We start from the raw sequence: 16578 nt of genomic DNA, 5'->3' as shown, positions 1-16578 counted from the left end.
TTTTTCATTTTCTTTTTGTAATACCGTTTTGGAAGATGTTTACTGTCATTATGGCAGTTGCATCAAAAATCACTGGACTGCATTGTCCTTCTGTGAACTTGCCACAGTTCTTATTAAGGTTGCATTTAAGGATTGTCCCTGCATGTAATTCTGAGTACATGGCATGGAATATGTTTTAAAGATTTGTGAGACACTTTGCCAACTATCTATTTACTGAAAAGTGACATTTTGAAGTACTGAACTGAAATTGTGTTCAGCTTTTGACGAGTAGCGTTGGAAGGATCAAATATAGAAGTTTGAACATGGTTTAAACTTTCTTCTAATATAAAGCATTTAAATATTGCAGATTAATTTAATTGATGGTGGTATTTTGATTCTGATTTTTGTCCTTAGCTCAATATAAACCTGTAAGAGAAGCATTTTTCAATATCCAACAAATAGATTTGAATCAAGAAAGCTTTTAACATGCAGGTACTATTAATTTTTACTTCCTTATGGAGTAAAAATTACTCTTTCCATTAGAAGATCAATGATATTTTTACCTGGGTAGTGTGGCTCTCCCTATGTCTTTGAATCGATGAACCTGCTGTAGTGCTGGCTGACAGTCTTGAATATTCATTTTCCTCTGGTATACCTAAAGAAGAACAATAATAATTTATTTTCTAATCTGACATTTATGAATTGGTTGATTTCAGCTCAAGATTCAAAATACTCTGACATATTTTACAACAAAGGAATGATAAATGTCACACATTTGCCTGGGTGTTTACTTCTTCTGTGCTTACGAAAGCTGGAAAGGTTACTGTTTATCAAGTACACTATCGTAAGTATGTATGTTGGTTTACAGAAATTGCACTGAAAGAGCCTACAAATAGCATACTACCTACATGACACTGGCCAGGGATTCCTCCTCCAATGCAGAAGGAGGTTCTTCTTCCCCTGGTTCCTCTTCCCCTGGCTTCTTTTCATCACAGAAGCAATGCAAATGGAATGCAAAATGGACCCAAGGTCTATTCACACACTGATGTCTCTAGTGACGTGGGAAAGTCAATAGCTCCAGGTTTTACAACTTCATCTCCTCAGGACTGTAGGGCTTTTTTGTGTAACTGTTGTATTTATTGTGCACTCTCCATGTGGGAAATAGCTGTCCGAAATTCTAAAGTGTAAAAACCAATGTGAAAGAGCCAGGCACACCCTCTGGCGTCAAATAAATGAGCAACTCTGTGCAGTGACCACAGAGCGAGGCTCATAGCCAGCATTTCCCATCACTTCTGCTGGAGTGGAAAGACCACTCCCACAGCACTGTCAGTGGATCTGGAAGACGAGATCAAGGGAAGCAAAGGCGGAAGCAGAAATATAGTGAGCCCACAATAGGCGTTATTAAGCTCCTCACAAACTCACAGACGCCATAGTAGGTCTGGCACCTGACAATTTTATTACTGCTCAGTGCAGCATTTATTCCAGTTTTTCATATTCCTATGGCATCCTTAAACAGCATATCACTATTCCTTCTTTCGCCAGAGTTGGCCATCAGGAGAAAAGGATTAATCCTGTCAGGAGATAATGAAAGTTGAATTGTCCTCAGCAGATTACCAACGATAACATCTAATCTGAATTTGGGTGGGAGTAGATGACTTATAAAGGTTCTTTTCCAACCCAAACTGTTGTGCGACTCTACCAACTGTCAGACTCGACTAGTTACCTTTTGGGTGGTTAAAACTAGAGAAGGTGAATCTGTGCCTAGGTAGCTAACTGTGAGATAAACAAAAATGAGGTGAACCCCACTCTTTGTGTACTGTACACAACAGAATTGTAATGGAAATAATTCAAAAGTTCAAATGCAATGAATCATAAACTAGTTACGAGATTATGTACTGTACTACTCATAGTTCAGCTTCATGTTCCTGTTCAGTTTCTTGCTCAGTCATGAAACTGGCATAGAAATACACGATGAAACCTCTTCCAAGCCTCTATTTTCTATATAAAAAAATGCTTATTTTTTTTATTTTGATAAATGAGTATTAATTCTTATATGGTTAGTGATGTATGATTTAACTCATGCAAATAAAAAAATGAATTATTTCATAAAATAACCAGATTTTCTGAGAGAAACAGAACAAAGAGTTTTAAAGAGAGTGAATGATCCTTATATAATCCTTATTCCTTTCTCACTGTTAGTTTCCTCCTTATACTGTTGCATATCCATAGCTTTGTAGCTAAGGACAGCTTTTGTTTTTTTTTTTTTTTGTATTGTTCTTCTGAATGGAGCTTGTGGAAACTATTCCTAAATTTTGATCTTCTTCTACAGCTTCAAACCACCTGGACTTCTTTAGACAAATACAGGCAGTGAAATGGCCAAAAGCCCTCATTGCAGCTGTGGAGATAGAACAAACTTTGTGAGAATCCAGCTCTTCAGATCTACCCAAAGCAGACAGGGCATCTGAGCATTTTCTCTCAATGCTTTGAACAATGTTTTGTTTCAAGGTGGGGTTCTTTCTTTTTGAAGCTGGTGGTGATGGATGTGAGGTATTATGTATAAACTGGAAAGTCTGACATTCACATTCTCCAGTATACTAGGTTTGTCAAATACACGTTGTCACTATTCCTTTCTTATATTTACTGAAGTCAGTAAACAAACCCTGCTCTACAACATAATATTTGCCCTGAGCAAAATCACTTTTTTTTTTGTAAAATGAAATGCTTGAAATAAATGTGGGTTTTTTTTTGAGATTTTCCCTCTAAAAAATGTTTTTTGTCAACACAATTTTTTTTACAATAATAAAAAATTAACCACATTTTAATGCAGAATGCCTTTTTATGTTATGTGTTCTTAATTTAACTTGAATAAAAAATATATTGTAAATTATTTGCAAATTATAGACACTTGTAAAAGAACAAAAAATTTTCCTAGACCAGTAGCATGCTTTTGAAAAAGATATTGCTTCTGCATTATATCCATACACTTAGGGATCTATGGTGCACGATAGCCTTGAGCTAAGAATATCAGTGATTTTCTATGAAAAGCACTTTGATAAGCAGTCTTATCAAATAAATAAAGTTTCCATGTACAGCAACAGCATGTCAACACAGACTAAGCAGAAGCTTAGTGGAGTTTGGAAAGATAAATGGAGTAGTTGATTGCACTCTAAAAGTTTTCCTTTACGTGCACCTAAGTAAATATTTGGATACCACAGTTGTGCACTGAATAAGACCTTGCTTAATTCAGCACAAGGTTGGAAGCATCAGTTTAGGGGGCAGGGGGCAGAACTACAAAAATGCAGGTTAATGAGAAGTACAGGCTGGAGCACAAATTCTGTCATCAGGAGTGGGTTAAACTATTCTCAAGTCATCACAGTAAATGCTCATGTCTGTGTCACAGGGACATTCTACAAGGTTGTTTCCTGTGACACCTCTCTCATTCTGTGATTTCCTAGACTGATGGCAACTCATTGCCTACTGTGCTAAGATCAAGTGGTAAGTTCCTATATATCATGCAGCAGACTGTAGTCCACAGATGATCTGCTTAGAGAAAACAGCCACCTTCTTGGCAGCTAAAGTTAGGCAAGATTCATCCCCTCAGCAGAATAATATACAGGGCTCTTAATGAAACAGTCAGGTTCTTGACAGCTGATCAAAATGAACTATACAGTGAGTCCATTCACATGTATCTTCACACAACAAACAGTGGGCCTCAGACGTAGCTGAAGAGCAGAGGAACAAGCAGCAAAGGTTCCTTGGAGAGATAGCAGGGTGCTAATGGTGCTGGATGCTTGGCACAGTGCAAAGTGTGTGCCTGTGTGCCCACTGGGCGTTATGCAGCACATTCAGTCTCCCGTGGTCCAAACGGGCAGTGTCATCTATGTAGAATCAATTCTAGATTTCAGTTGGATCACAGTGGTAAGTACCTCTACAGCAGTCCACTGGGGGTAAAAAAACTGTCATATACCCAGGGATTTTCTTCTTTTCATTAACCAAAGGTTCAAGCACCTCCATTTCATTATTAGTTGTCAAATTTAATCATTTCACTTAATAATTAAACACTCCTCTATATATCCCATTAAGTACAAGGTGAAAATAAACAACTACATTTCACAACATTTTTTCTGCTGTGTCTGAACGTTTCCCACTTAATTTGATGTTCTGAGTGATTTAGGATCACAGATTTCAGCACTGTAACATAGAAGATTATTTATTATAGGCTTTCTGATGACTGTTTGCATTTGGAAAAGAAAATAATTTTTAAAAAAATGTTTCTTTTAGACTGAAAATCTGGTAGGTGTGGAAGGTTTGTAGAAGACAAGCCACATGGTCATAGTACAGAATTGTAGAAAGCTGTTACTAATAATATTATAGACAAAAAGAAGTGGATTACAGTATATAAAATGAAAAACAATCTTATTAAAACTGCAGGTTAACAGCAGTCCCAGAAATTAAACTCAGCTTCTCAGAGCAACACAGCATTAATCTGTTTGGAAGCTGAGCTAGCCAGTCTTTTAGTCGCTTAGAAATGGTTTTCTGAAGAATCATCGGGTTAGACATAAGATTAGCATCTTGGTCAAAGGGACTATTCTTATGACCTTAGTGACTTTTAAGTTTCATGATGCTTCAGAGAAAATGGTGGTGACACTTGTCGGTATTAAGTCATGTGATGTTGCACAAATCTAGGTTTTCATACTAACAGTGAAAAGTAGGTTATACAGTTCCGCTGTGTAGCAATGGGAAGCAAATTATTTTATGCTCACAAGTTTTGTAATCTCGGCATCAACGAACTAATAACACATATCAAGTTTTGCTCACTGCAAAGTTAGAGGAATCTTGTATACAGTAATAAAAAATGAAGTATTAAACATGAAAATAGCTCATGGAACATTCAAAAATCAAAGAGTCACAGAATCACAGGAATTGGAAGGGACTTCAAGAGATCATTGAGTCCAGTCTACCTGCTAAAGCAGGTACCTTACAATAGGTAGGTATATCAGTGGTGCCTACACATTTCACACAGATTTTAAAATCAAGATGTTGAAGTAGAATCCTGGAAGGATTTTTACTTTTAAGAAAAGTGTTTTACAATTCACATAATCTAAGTACAACTGAAAATTTCATTTTGTTAGTGCTTTCCATTATTATTAATGCTATCTGAAAAAGTGGAATTCCATGCCACAGATTTTATTTTTTTATTTCGGTCTTTTGTGTCAGGGTAAAACTAAAGCTTATAACATTTCTACAACAGCCTGATAGCCAAGATGTAGATTTGAACCTTAAAATACCACAAATAATGTTAATCCCTTGCCAAGCACAGTGAGCAGAAACCAAAACCATTCCTTATGAAAGCTGCATCAAAATCAGCAACCTTCTATTGAAAGTTTGAGTTTGATGCAGTGATGTTTTTTAATGGAAAAAAAATACTGGAAAATTCCACTGCACATTACACCTTTATGATTGAACTTTCCATTTTACAAATAGTTTAAAAATAATTTGTTTATGCATAATAGATTCAGTGTGTTATCGATATGAATAGCCCTGGCAACTAGTAGTTGCAAACACACTAATAAAAAACTTCACACAATTGAAAGCACTTATCTCACCTACCAGTTGGCCTTCTATTCAAGCAACGACCATTTATTTCACTAACTGCGATCATTTGCTAACTTAACTATAATCATCACAAATTAGAAACATAAAGCATCACTTCATTTCTAAGCTGAAAAAAATGCAGCTCTTGTGATTAAACTCCCAGTTAAGGGATCTGGGGATAAAATGATTGCTCTTATAAAAAACTGATCTCCCGCAGGCCCCATTAGGACATCAGAATATATGATTAAAATCCTACATAGAAAGGAATCAAAGTCTTGGTCTACCCACAGATTTTGTGTTAATATAACAGTCTGACTGTTATGCATTTGGAAAACATACTCCCTCCTCCCTAAATTGTTGTATTGATACAAATGGGGACACAGTTATAATGGACAAAGATGCCTTTTTCTTCTATTACAGTGTGTTCCCAGTTCCACACAGGAATGAATGTACCTCTACACTCCTATGACTTCTCAAACTGGATGAATTTTCTGCTTTGATTATCAGAGAGAGCAGGAAGAATTATTTTGGCCAACAATTGCAGAATGAATTTCCCTGGAAAAAAAATGAATTATTTAATTTTGAAATGCTTCATTTCATAAAGCTTGATTTTTATTTTTTTTTTCATTTCAAAACCTGAGGATTTTTTAAGTAAAGCATACCTGGAACATGAAATATTCCTGATAAACTTGATTTTTCAGTTCAAACCTATGCATATTAAATAGCTCTAGCTTTTGATTTTTTTTAAGGATAGTATATTTGGAAAACAAAATGTAGTATTACACTTGATACTTTATTCCTTCAAATTTTCCAGTGTTGTTTGCAAGTTACAAACTATATTCCACATTATGTGCACCTCCACCCTAAGCATTAAAGGCCATACAGCTGCTCTACTTAGGTAAACAATATTCAGATTTAAGTTTTTGGTAAGAAGATAGCCATATGCAGTGCCACACATATATTTAGACATTTCCTTCTCCACTTCCCATCAAAATAATTATGGCTGAAGGAGCTGGGATTGTTTAGTCTGGAGAAGAGGAGGCTCGGAGGAGACCTCACTGCACTCTACAACTTCCTGAAGGGAGGCTGTGATGAAGAGGGGTTTGGCCTCTTTTCCCAGGCAACAAACAGGATCCGAGGAAATGACCACAAGTTGTACCAGAGGAGGTTTAGATTAGACATAAGGAAGAACTTCTTCTCTCAGAGAGTGGTCAGGCACTGGAATGGCCTGTCCAGGGAGGTGCTGGAGTCGCTGCCCCTGGCAGTGTTCAAGAGGTGTCTGGATGAGGAGCTGCGAGATATGGTTTAGTGCTTGTGGTAGCAATGGTAGTGGGAGGATGGTTGGAATAAACTATCTTGCAGGTCGTTTCCAACCTTGTGATTCTATGATTCTATGATAGCTTTCTTTTTGTCTCATTTTATATTCATAGTTGTGTAATCACATGATCTGATTCTCCATAATACGGGTGTTATAACTTTAGGTTTATGCTTATAGGACCTTGAAAGATTTAATTTGGTCACTCTTCTTGCACCGTTTTGATCATTTTGATGCAATTACATATAATTTGCCATTCACTAGCAAGGCACTTGTACCAATGGGAGATCCTGATTTTCCATTTTCTCTTCCATTTTTCTTGATTATAGAATCAGAAGCCACAAATCTCAGTTCTCCTTAGGCTGTTTACAGACTTGGAGCTGAGGTAATTACAACTTCCTCAACAGAGGCTGTTTCATTTTTTTCACATTCAGCTTTTATTGCAGATGAGCTTATCAGTTCATACACACAAAGTTAAGCCAGTTCCAGAAACAGAGATATTTCACAACTCAAGAGATTCCAGCTTGACTGTATCTTTAAAAGCGCACTGAAAGGCACACTTCAGCAATTTTATGTTAGAAGAGATTTGGGATTAAAAAATGCTTACCATTTGATACTGAATTTCCATTTTCAGCAGTCACAGAACTGGACAGTGGATTAGAAGACTGAGTTCTATGATTATTTGCATTTTTATCCTGCGTTTCTGACCCAATATCTGATGCATTTGGATCTTCTCTGCTCCTCAAGTTCAGGTTAGTTTCAGCACCTGCTATAGAGAAAAGGCTTGTCAGCTTCCAATTTGCCAGTGGCTTTCACACAGAAATAGACACAATTAACTTTGAGAAACCAAATTACTTTATCAAATCAATTTAATTAATCGCTAAGTTCACTAGACCAGCAATAAATGTGGAAGGTTCAAGTAAATTACTTTAGCAGGGTTCTTTTTTTTTTTGCAAGTGTTCCACCTGTAGCCATTTAAAGTTTATGAAATTGAAAGCTTTAACAAAATTTTATTTGTACTGTTTCCCTCCACATATACATCAGCTGAAAAAACTCCACGTTTGTACTGACCCTATCTTAGGATCTATTCTATGTCACAGAAGTTTGTATACTGCTGTCATCACTGCAATGTCTTTTACCATCACATTAGGTCAGAACAATAACAGCTAAAACATGGCTTTATTCTTTTCTTTCATTTCCCCCCCTTGAAAAATGAGAAAGCCTTTAACACAAAACCATAAGTAGCAACATTCCTGCCAGCAAGGCCTCCCCATGGGCACTATTTACCCTGCCTCAGGGCTTTCCAGCCATCAGTTGTCACTTTCTATAACATTCTGGATTTTCAAGTCATTGCTTCTAGTTAAATTTCTTCAAGATACCACAAGGAGCCCTGGTCCTGGAGTAGATCACAGGCTGCATACAGTACATATTTCCTCAAAGAAAAGGGCAAAATTCTCTTTTCTTCTTTCCATCTTGACTGAGGGCCGAGGGGACTGAGAGACAAGGCCAGGAATGGTGCCCACTGCGCATCCGGCACCTGAGGTGATCCCCCCTCTGCTGATCTGTGGCAGCCCCAGTGAGATTGCTTTAAGTGCTGCACTGGCAGGGCTCTCTGGCTAGCTCCATTTCAGCTCCCCTAATTCCCTCCACCCACTGGGAGCTGGCATTAGCTGCAAGTCTGATGCATAGTGGCTCATCTGTGTACAGAGGCCCTCATTTAGCACTTTAAAATGGAAACACTTCCTCTGACAGTCCTCAAAGAGCTTGCTTTTGGGTGGGTCTGCTTAAGTTTTGTCATAATAAGAGCAACAACTGATGGAAGTCAAAAGACTAGCTATTAAAACCAGTGTTATAGCATTCACTTGTATGTCCAGTGACATTCTCAGCTCTCTCAAAATGCAATATATACTTTTAAGTGTCAAGCACATAAGGATTTTTCAAGGGGAGAGGAAAAAAAAACCTTCTCCACAGTATAACAGATACTTTTCCTGCAGATTCTCAAACTTAATATTGAGTGCACGGTCAACTTTCATTTTCATACCTAAACTGAAAAAAAAAACCCTTGAGTTACAAAGTACCAACATTCCTTTGAAACAAATTCATGAAATGAAAACTATACTTCCATTTTGATTGACTTGAAATGTTTCCTTTCACTGAAAAGGGCTTTCTTAGTTGTGTTTAGCTTTCAGTTATCTAATACTGAATCTTTCTTAACATTTCCTTTTCTAACAAAAAAGCTGTCTTGAAAAGTCAAAAAGTTCATTTCCAAGCTGTCAGAATAAAATATTTCAATGTTTTTTTTTTTATTTCCTTTCTTGCCCTCATTCCCTGATCCTCACTGGTTGCCAGATCTGATTGGAGTACTTCGGTGGTGCTGTTTCATAAACTGCATATTTAGGCAAAAGTGCTATGCACTTAAAAAATTAGGCCACCTCTACTCGCAGTAAGTGATTTGGGGCAGGCGGCAGAACTGGAGTCTGAGCTAGAAAATGCATGCAGCACAATTATAAGAGCATGCCTGATTTAGCTTTTGTGCAAGCAAGTTGACTGAAAAATGTGTCTTTGCAGCTTGCATTTAATTTGTCTGAAAAGGAAATGTCACTTTTGGATGTTAATAGTCAGTGCACTTGCGTATAGATCATAATCCACCTACATAATTATTGTGCCACCTTTTACATAAAGAGTCTCAGAGTAAGTGGCTGGGATCCTTAGTTTTCTTGATACCCAAAAGATTTACTGATTTGCCTGACATCTGCAATTCATTTGACTGTGCAAGTAGAAAGACATTTTCTTGCATTCCTACTCTGTAGAAGCCTTTTGTTTCATGGGTACATTGTTATCTTTTCACAGCATTCATGAAGGGCTCTCAGAAAAAAACAACAAATAATATATATAAATATATCTTTTCTCCTTTGTACTAAACAGTGTTGTGGATATTTACGACCGAGTGAAAATCTCATAATAAACTGGCAGAAACAAGTAGTGGACAAACAAAATACCTTTTGAGACAGCTATTTACATAGAAATATGCTATCCCATTCACTCTATTCAGTCCCTGTAACAAATGTACATCTTCAATTACTTAATCATAGAATCGTGAAATTGCAAAATCATAGAATGGCTTAGGTTGGAGGAAACTTTAAAGATCATTTAGCACCAACCTCCTGCATTGAGCAGGGTTGCCAGCAACCAGATCAGGTTGCCCAGGATTCCATTCAACCTCGCCTTGAATTCCTCCAGAGATGGGGCATCCACAACCTCCCTGGGCATCCTATGCCAGCAGGCGCTTCACCATCTTCTAAGTAAAAGTTTCTTCCTAACATCTAAATCTCACCTCTTATAGTTTGTAGCCATTCCCCCTTGTTCTATCATTACCAGACTGTCTAAAAAGCTGCTTCTAAGCTCCCTTCAAGTTCTGGAAAGCCACAATTAGGTCTCCTCATAGCCTTCTCTTCTCCAACCTAAACAATAGAAGGATACAATAAAGAAAAAACACTTTGCAGTGCCTTATTTCCTTAATCTTGTGGGCAGAAGTCTGTATTCTGTTTCAAAATAATCTGGATTGTATAAAGGTGATCATGCTGATTTTCTATATATAGACATCTGCAGCTCCTTGTTGGAGCAGAGATGTGAATCTCTGGGAGAAGTGTAAACACGTATGTTGGCTAACTTCTAAAAGACTCCTGGAGAGGCTGGAGTTTATCCCTAGCAAATACGTACCGGTTATTTATTTTTGACTTTGTGTAAAATGGGTGAGTTTCTTAAGAAAATCTCTTTTATAGATAGGATAACAAGTGGATACTTAAGTCAGGTTTAACCAGGGTACTGTCCAGCACTGCAGAACTTACATAGGATGACTGGGCAATCCAGGCTGGAATTGGGTGTCCCTCTTTGCTGTCTTCCTACTACCTAAAACATTTGCTGAGCATAAAAAATGCATCTCCTGACTTCTTGTCATAACACTTCTGTTCCACACAGAGAAGCATTGCACAGCAATATCTTAGACAGGAATGCTGTGAACAACTGTAAAAGATATAGGGAAGTACGCTGATAACACTTATTGACAAGAGTTATTGAAAAATTTCCCAATTCTAATTTTATTCATCAAATACTCATCTGAAATTCATTTTACCCTCATGCATTCTCAGTCATCTGATACAGTGGCTTAGATTTTTCACCACGTTAAAATCTACCTCCTGCTGCTGCCACGAACCCCAACCTTCTGGAACTATCACGAATACTTTAGGAGAAGAAAAAAAGAAACTATGTTTCCTGTTGCACATCTTCACCAACCGAAGCTTTTTGTGCAGACTTGTACTCTGCTGTTCTCACCAGATGCATGGATGATCTACCAAAATCTTCCACTGTTTTTTTGTTTGTTTTGCTTTGTTTTTGTTTTGTTTTGTTTGTAACAGCATTTTAACAATTGCCAGCCAGTAAGAAATGTTATTTGAAGAGTCATCCATGCCTACTAGTGAGACACTAGCTACAGAGAAGTATCAGCTGTAAGAGCATGGTAGGAGTTCACGATTATAAAAGGAATATAAGCTCTAAGTGAAAATATACAGACTGTTTGCAACTGCGAGCAGCATTTGGACTATTATTTTGGCAAACTTAATCTGCCAAAAACGTATCTCTGACTGGGTCAAATTCTGCTTTGACTAATCTTGCAGTTAATGAAGATGTATGGATAGTAAGGATGTATATGGACTGGGAGCAGAATTTGTCCCTCAATTGCAAAATAGTTAAATACAACTGAAAGCAAGGTCATGTACAGTGTTTTTAATCACAGTAAGACAAATGAAAGTGTAACAGTTATTTCCTTACAAGCAAGCTCTGTATTCCAGTAAGCCCATAATTAACTGTATCAACAGTACTTGAAAAGTGTAGAAGGAAATGCATGCAAAAGAGGCAGGTAGTGAAATCCATATTTGCATGCTAGTCTCAGTGTTCCTCAAAGAGACTAAAGAGTTTAAAACTCATAAGGCATCAGATGAACTTAGTTTCACTTACTTTGGAATAATAAATTCAGAGTATGGCAGTCACGGACATGATTTAACATATGATTCTATGTCTGCTTTTTATTTTCATTTTTGAATTATTATTTCTCTTTTAAAAGAAAGCCAATACACTGAAAGACTAAATGGGATAACTTTGTGTCAGAAGACCAAACTGAACTCTTGTAATTGAGCTCCAAATAAATGAGTTCCAAATACCATAATACAATGACCTTTTTTTCTCAAGCATAAAATGTAGGATTTCAAACACTACACTTATTTCAAGTAGTATTTAGGCTGAATTAATGGTGTTATCACCAAATTATAAAATAAACTAGTGCAGGCTCTATTCAAATGACGGACTAAAGTGCAATACTGAAACATTTTGAGGGATTATTAATTTTGTAAGGAAACTATATATTTAGCCTGTTTAATAAAATCTAAAGCAAAGTATAAATCAATGATTGATATCAGCATTTAGGTGTAATCACCATAGACTCTTTTTGCAGCAAGACAGGAGAAACAATGTTATTAAAAACCCAGCAGTAGCTCACCTGATTGAATTGCAATTTACTTTTCTGTCAATGCCCTTTTTTCTGCCCTTCTTTCTTTAAAAACAGGCACATCCGTACTTTTATCTGTCCGTTTATGCTTTTTTTTCAAATACTTCTTTTAGCATTTAGTGCTCATTTACAGTCTGACAGAAAACTCATTAATAACAACAGAAGGCCTCCACTGCTTCCAGTGGGTTTTGGATCAGATTCATGCTTACCTTGGATGCTTTGTGCAGTGCTGCCAGAGCATTGAGCGATTCATGATGCAGGGTAAATACAGAGTGCCTACTACTTATTCTGTCCTGGTAATTTAAATGTGTTCACAACTGTTCTCTGGCCCTGAGGCAAATGGTAAGAGATCCATGTCTATGCTATTAAACATACTTGTCCTCCACAGCAGACAAACCGCATCCAAGCTGTCTGCTGGGAATAGTCCCTGGCCTGTGCCATTTCCTGAACCATGCCCAGATCTGCCTGGAAGGGGGGCCTGTCTGCCAGCTCCAAAACCATGCCAGAGACTGCTTGAACAATTTGGCTGCCCAGATGATTGAGTTGCCATACCCTGACATTGGCTCATCTACGAAAATAAACACAGCCCTTTGCCTTGACTAGTTCCTGCAATCAGAAATGAATGGTCAATATTAAGTCCATCTCAGGAGAAAAGAATAAAATAGTCAAATAGTCAAAAAAAAAAAAAAAGAACCTCAGACAGGACGAGGCTAGTGGACAACCAAACAGCTGCAGAGACTCTGCTGAAGTCATGTGCAGAAGTTTCATCTTCACTTGCGCAAGGGCAGTCTCTAATGATAAAGGGAAGGCAAGTTTCCTCAGTTTTACTCCAGAGTAAACAGAAGTCATATGACATACAAGGGCGTATACCCCTCTTGAACAGATCTGACACATATCCGGATCAGTCTTTCACAGCACACATTCCACTTCTTTATTAAACGGAGAGCACAGGCTATGTTCTCAAACAAGGAATTCCTGTGTCACCAGCTAAGCTAGATGTGTCTCTGTCCTAACACAGAAACAACCTCTGTCCTGGTCCACAAATGATCAGTCCCATAAACTAAAATCCACAGTTATCATAGAAAAAGCTTAATACCTTTTCCACGAATATTTTTCAACCTACAAAAATATGTAAGACATTATGGAAAGAAGCATATGAAAAAAGAAGCAAATAGGTCTTCTTATAATTTAATATCTACAATTAATCCCAGAATAATATCAATTTCTTAATTAATGAAAAACATGTATTCCTGCAACAAATAATCAATTTATGGCTATTCACATCAAGACAGACAGCTATTCACAATTTTGTTTGCAACTTTGAAATCTAGAAAACACTGTATTCTGGTAGATACATTTATTTGCTACTGAAGAAGCTTTTTGTTCCTGAGCTACCAGAGAATGTAAAAGCTAAATAGCTTGATTTCTTGAAAACTATGGCTAGCATCCAGCAGATGAAAATTTCAAATCAAGCAGCTTGTCACTGTACACATGAATAAGTGATAACCGATGGATCTCATTAACAAGCATATGAATAGCAGGAAGTTGCAGACAGAAGGGATTCCTGATCTATGCCCCTATTCTTTCCTGGGAGAGTCAGGAAAACACCAAATTCTAGCAGTCAACCCTGAATATTTGCTGCATTTCCTGCGGTAACTGGACGCTGCGCAATGAGGAAGATGATGACTGCACAAATGACACAGATATCGTCTGATGAAGGATAACGAGAGGGAGGTTACATAAGGAGAGGTTGTTTTATTTTGGCTTCAGTGTTTATCACTGTGTTTTGATGCACCTTGGCAATTTCACTTAGCATTTCCTATTTTGCTCTGACTTACTACTGAGACATTCCTTGTCAGTGGAGTTTGCTGGCTACCCTTAGCATGTTATCTTGGGTGTCCTTTCGCTGGATGAATGCATATTGCTTCAGATTAGTTCAGTTTACTCACATGAAGTCACACTGTGACCTGCTGTAGCATGACTGTTTACTTTGTCTGCTGAGAGCTGGAGGCAAGCAGATGCATCTTATTTGCTGAAAGAAATGGAGCAGGATGAAAACTGACAAGACAGGATTCCCCCAGCCTATTAGCGTGCACTGCCTGTCTCGCCCTTATAGCTGTGCTGCCGGCTGCCACTGCAATAATTATTCATTGATTTATTTCATCTCACAAAGCCTGCACTGCCAGCAGCAATTGTAGGATTTGCCCCTACAGTGATGCTCCCAGGACTGGAAGCAATGCAGTGTTGCTTCCAGCATCCTTCCTTCTAATTGGAGCTAGTAAAGTCATTAGAACACACTCTAGAAGCCTCATTCTTAAATGCAGCAGGTAAATACGGCATGAGGGAAACAGACAACTCCTGCTTTGCTCTGAGAAGATGCATTTGTGGAAGTCTTGTATGAATTCTGGGAAGCAAAAGGAGTAGACACAAGCCATGAAGAACTTCAAGTTACAAACCTCACATTGCTGGAAGTGAATCACAGAGTCATTAAGGTTGGAAAAAACCACTAAGGTCATCTGATTCAACCATCAGCTCATCCCCGCCATGCCAATTGACCAGGTTTCTCAGTGCCACATCCACACATTTCTTGAACACCTCCAGGGACGATGACTCCTCCACCTCCCTGAGCAGCCTGTGCCACTACCTCACTAGTCTTCCTGAGAAGAAATTTTTCCTAATCTCCAAGCTGATGAAGAGCCCTTCTTCATTTTCATCCAGTTTCATCTTCAAGAACATCACTGCCCAGGGAGGTGATGGAGTCACTGACCCTGGAGGTGTTCAAGGAACATTTGGATTTTGTGTTGAGGGATATGTTTTAGTGAGACCTATTGGTGGTAGGTGGATGGTTGGACTGGATGATCTTGTAGGTCTTTTCCAACCTTGGTGTTTCTGTGATTCTGTGATTCTGTGATGTAGGTATGACACTGGTTAGTTAGAGCTCAGAATGTAAAGCTGGTAGTGAGAAGGAAGTTACTGAGGCAAATGCGGAAACCTCTAGATCTGAGTGAGCCCATGACTTTTCTGTAAATCACTTTACAGCTATAGAAATAGCTGTTACAGCCATACACCTAAAATTGAAAATGCTCAGGCAAGTTTCTTCTGATTTCTTGTCTGACAGATTCATGGTGGTGGGGTGATAGTGCTTTACTTTTACACTGATAACAATTATTACAAGTTACAAACGTTTTGCTTCTTCCTATAAATAATGTTAGAGACACCTCTGGGTCAGGTAAGTTTTCAGAGCTGGTGATGGAGACAGTAAAAGTGCCTTCTGTCCCTATCTGGTGGACTTCAGATTGTTTGAACTAGGTTGGTTCCCAACTTGAGTCAAAGAATATTGCAGAAGGGGTGAAAATAGCCTTCTTAAATATTCATCACCAACAAAGAATATCTAGACAGACTACCATTTCTCCTGCTTGATAGCCTCTGAACAAGAACTTGGAACATCTTCTTAATGCAGCAAGTATGCTGGAATACCACCAGTGTATGTGTTTCAGAGAAGTGGGATTTCCTTCACCCCTTCTTCTCTAGGAATGGATCTCAGCAGCAATTGGCCTTTCTGAGGCTCCAGCATGAAGAAGGAAGGCAGCACTGCTTGAGACAACTTCCTGCCTTACAAGAAACATCTCTTTCCCTCATGTCCTCTTTTTTAAAGTCTAATATGGAAAAAAATCTAGCTGATTATACTCTGTAATAATGTTGTTTACTCTTAGATGTGTTGATTGGCTGACCAAATAGTCTATTTCTTGTATTTGTGTGGTTAATCAACTGCTGCCATCTGGAAAAGGAGATGGTAATTTGGTATGAAACACAGCTTCCCTTTTTTAAACTGTTTTCTTCTAACTAACATGGATGCAAAGTCCTTTTTGAAGACAGACATTTAAGCATGTTTACTTTTGTGTGTGGTATCTCAGTAACAGAACAGCCATTACTGCTGGCTGTAGCTATTGCTGAAAGGAATTATGTGATGAGACACTGTCTCAACCTTCCTCTCCTTCAAACGCAGTTGCAAATATTGTGAAAATAAATAAACAAAAAACCCCAAATAAACAAATAGACAGGGACTTCCCACAACCAACTGCATCACATTGATTCTATTTACTTTTCTCAGAGAATACTTCTACAGAGA

General features: G+C 38.0%; 1 protein-coding gene across 1 annotated transcript in view; it reads right to left on the bottom strand.

The window, feature by feature from the left end:
* Positions 1-16578, bottom strand: part of MYO16 (myosin XVI) — a 283366-nt gene that overhangs the window by 19674 nt on the left and 247114 nt on the right. The window contains 2 exon segments of the mRNA XM_010728547.3: positions 543-634; positions 7497-7655. Coding sequence (XP_010726849.1) covers positions 543-634; positions 7497-7655 — 251 coding nt within the window.

This window comes from Meleagris gallopavo, chromosome 1 (genome assembly GCF_000146605.3).
Source record: "Meleagris gallopavo isolate NT-WF06-2002-E0010 breed Aviagen turkey brand Nicholas breeding stock chromosome 1, Turkey_5.1, whole genome shotgun sequence".
Classification (NCBI taxonomy): domain Eukaryota; kingdom Metazoa; phylum Chordata; class Aves; order Galliformes; family Phasianidae; genus Meleagris; species Meleagris gallopavo.
This window is presented reverse-complemented; position numbering and strand designations above follow the sequence as displayed.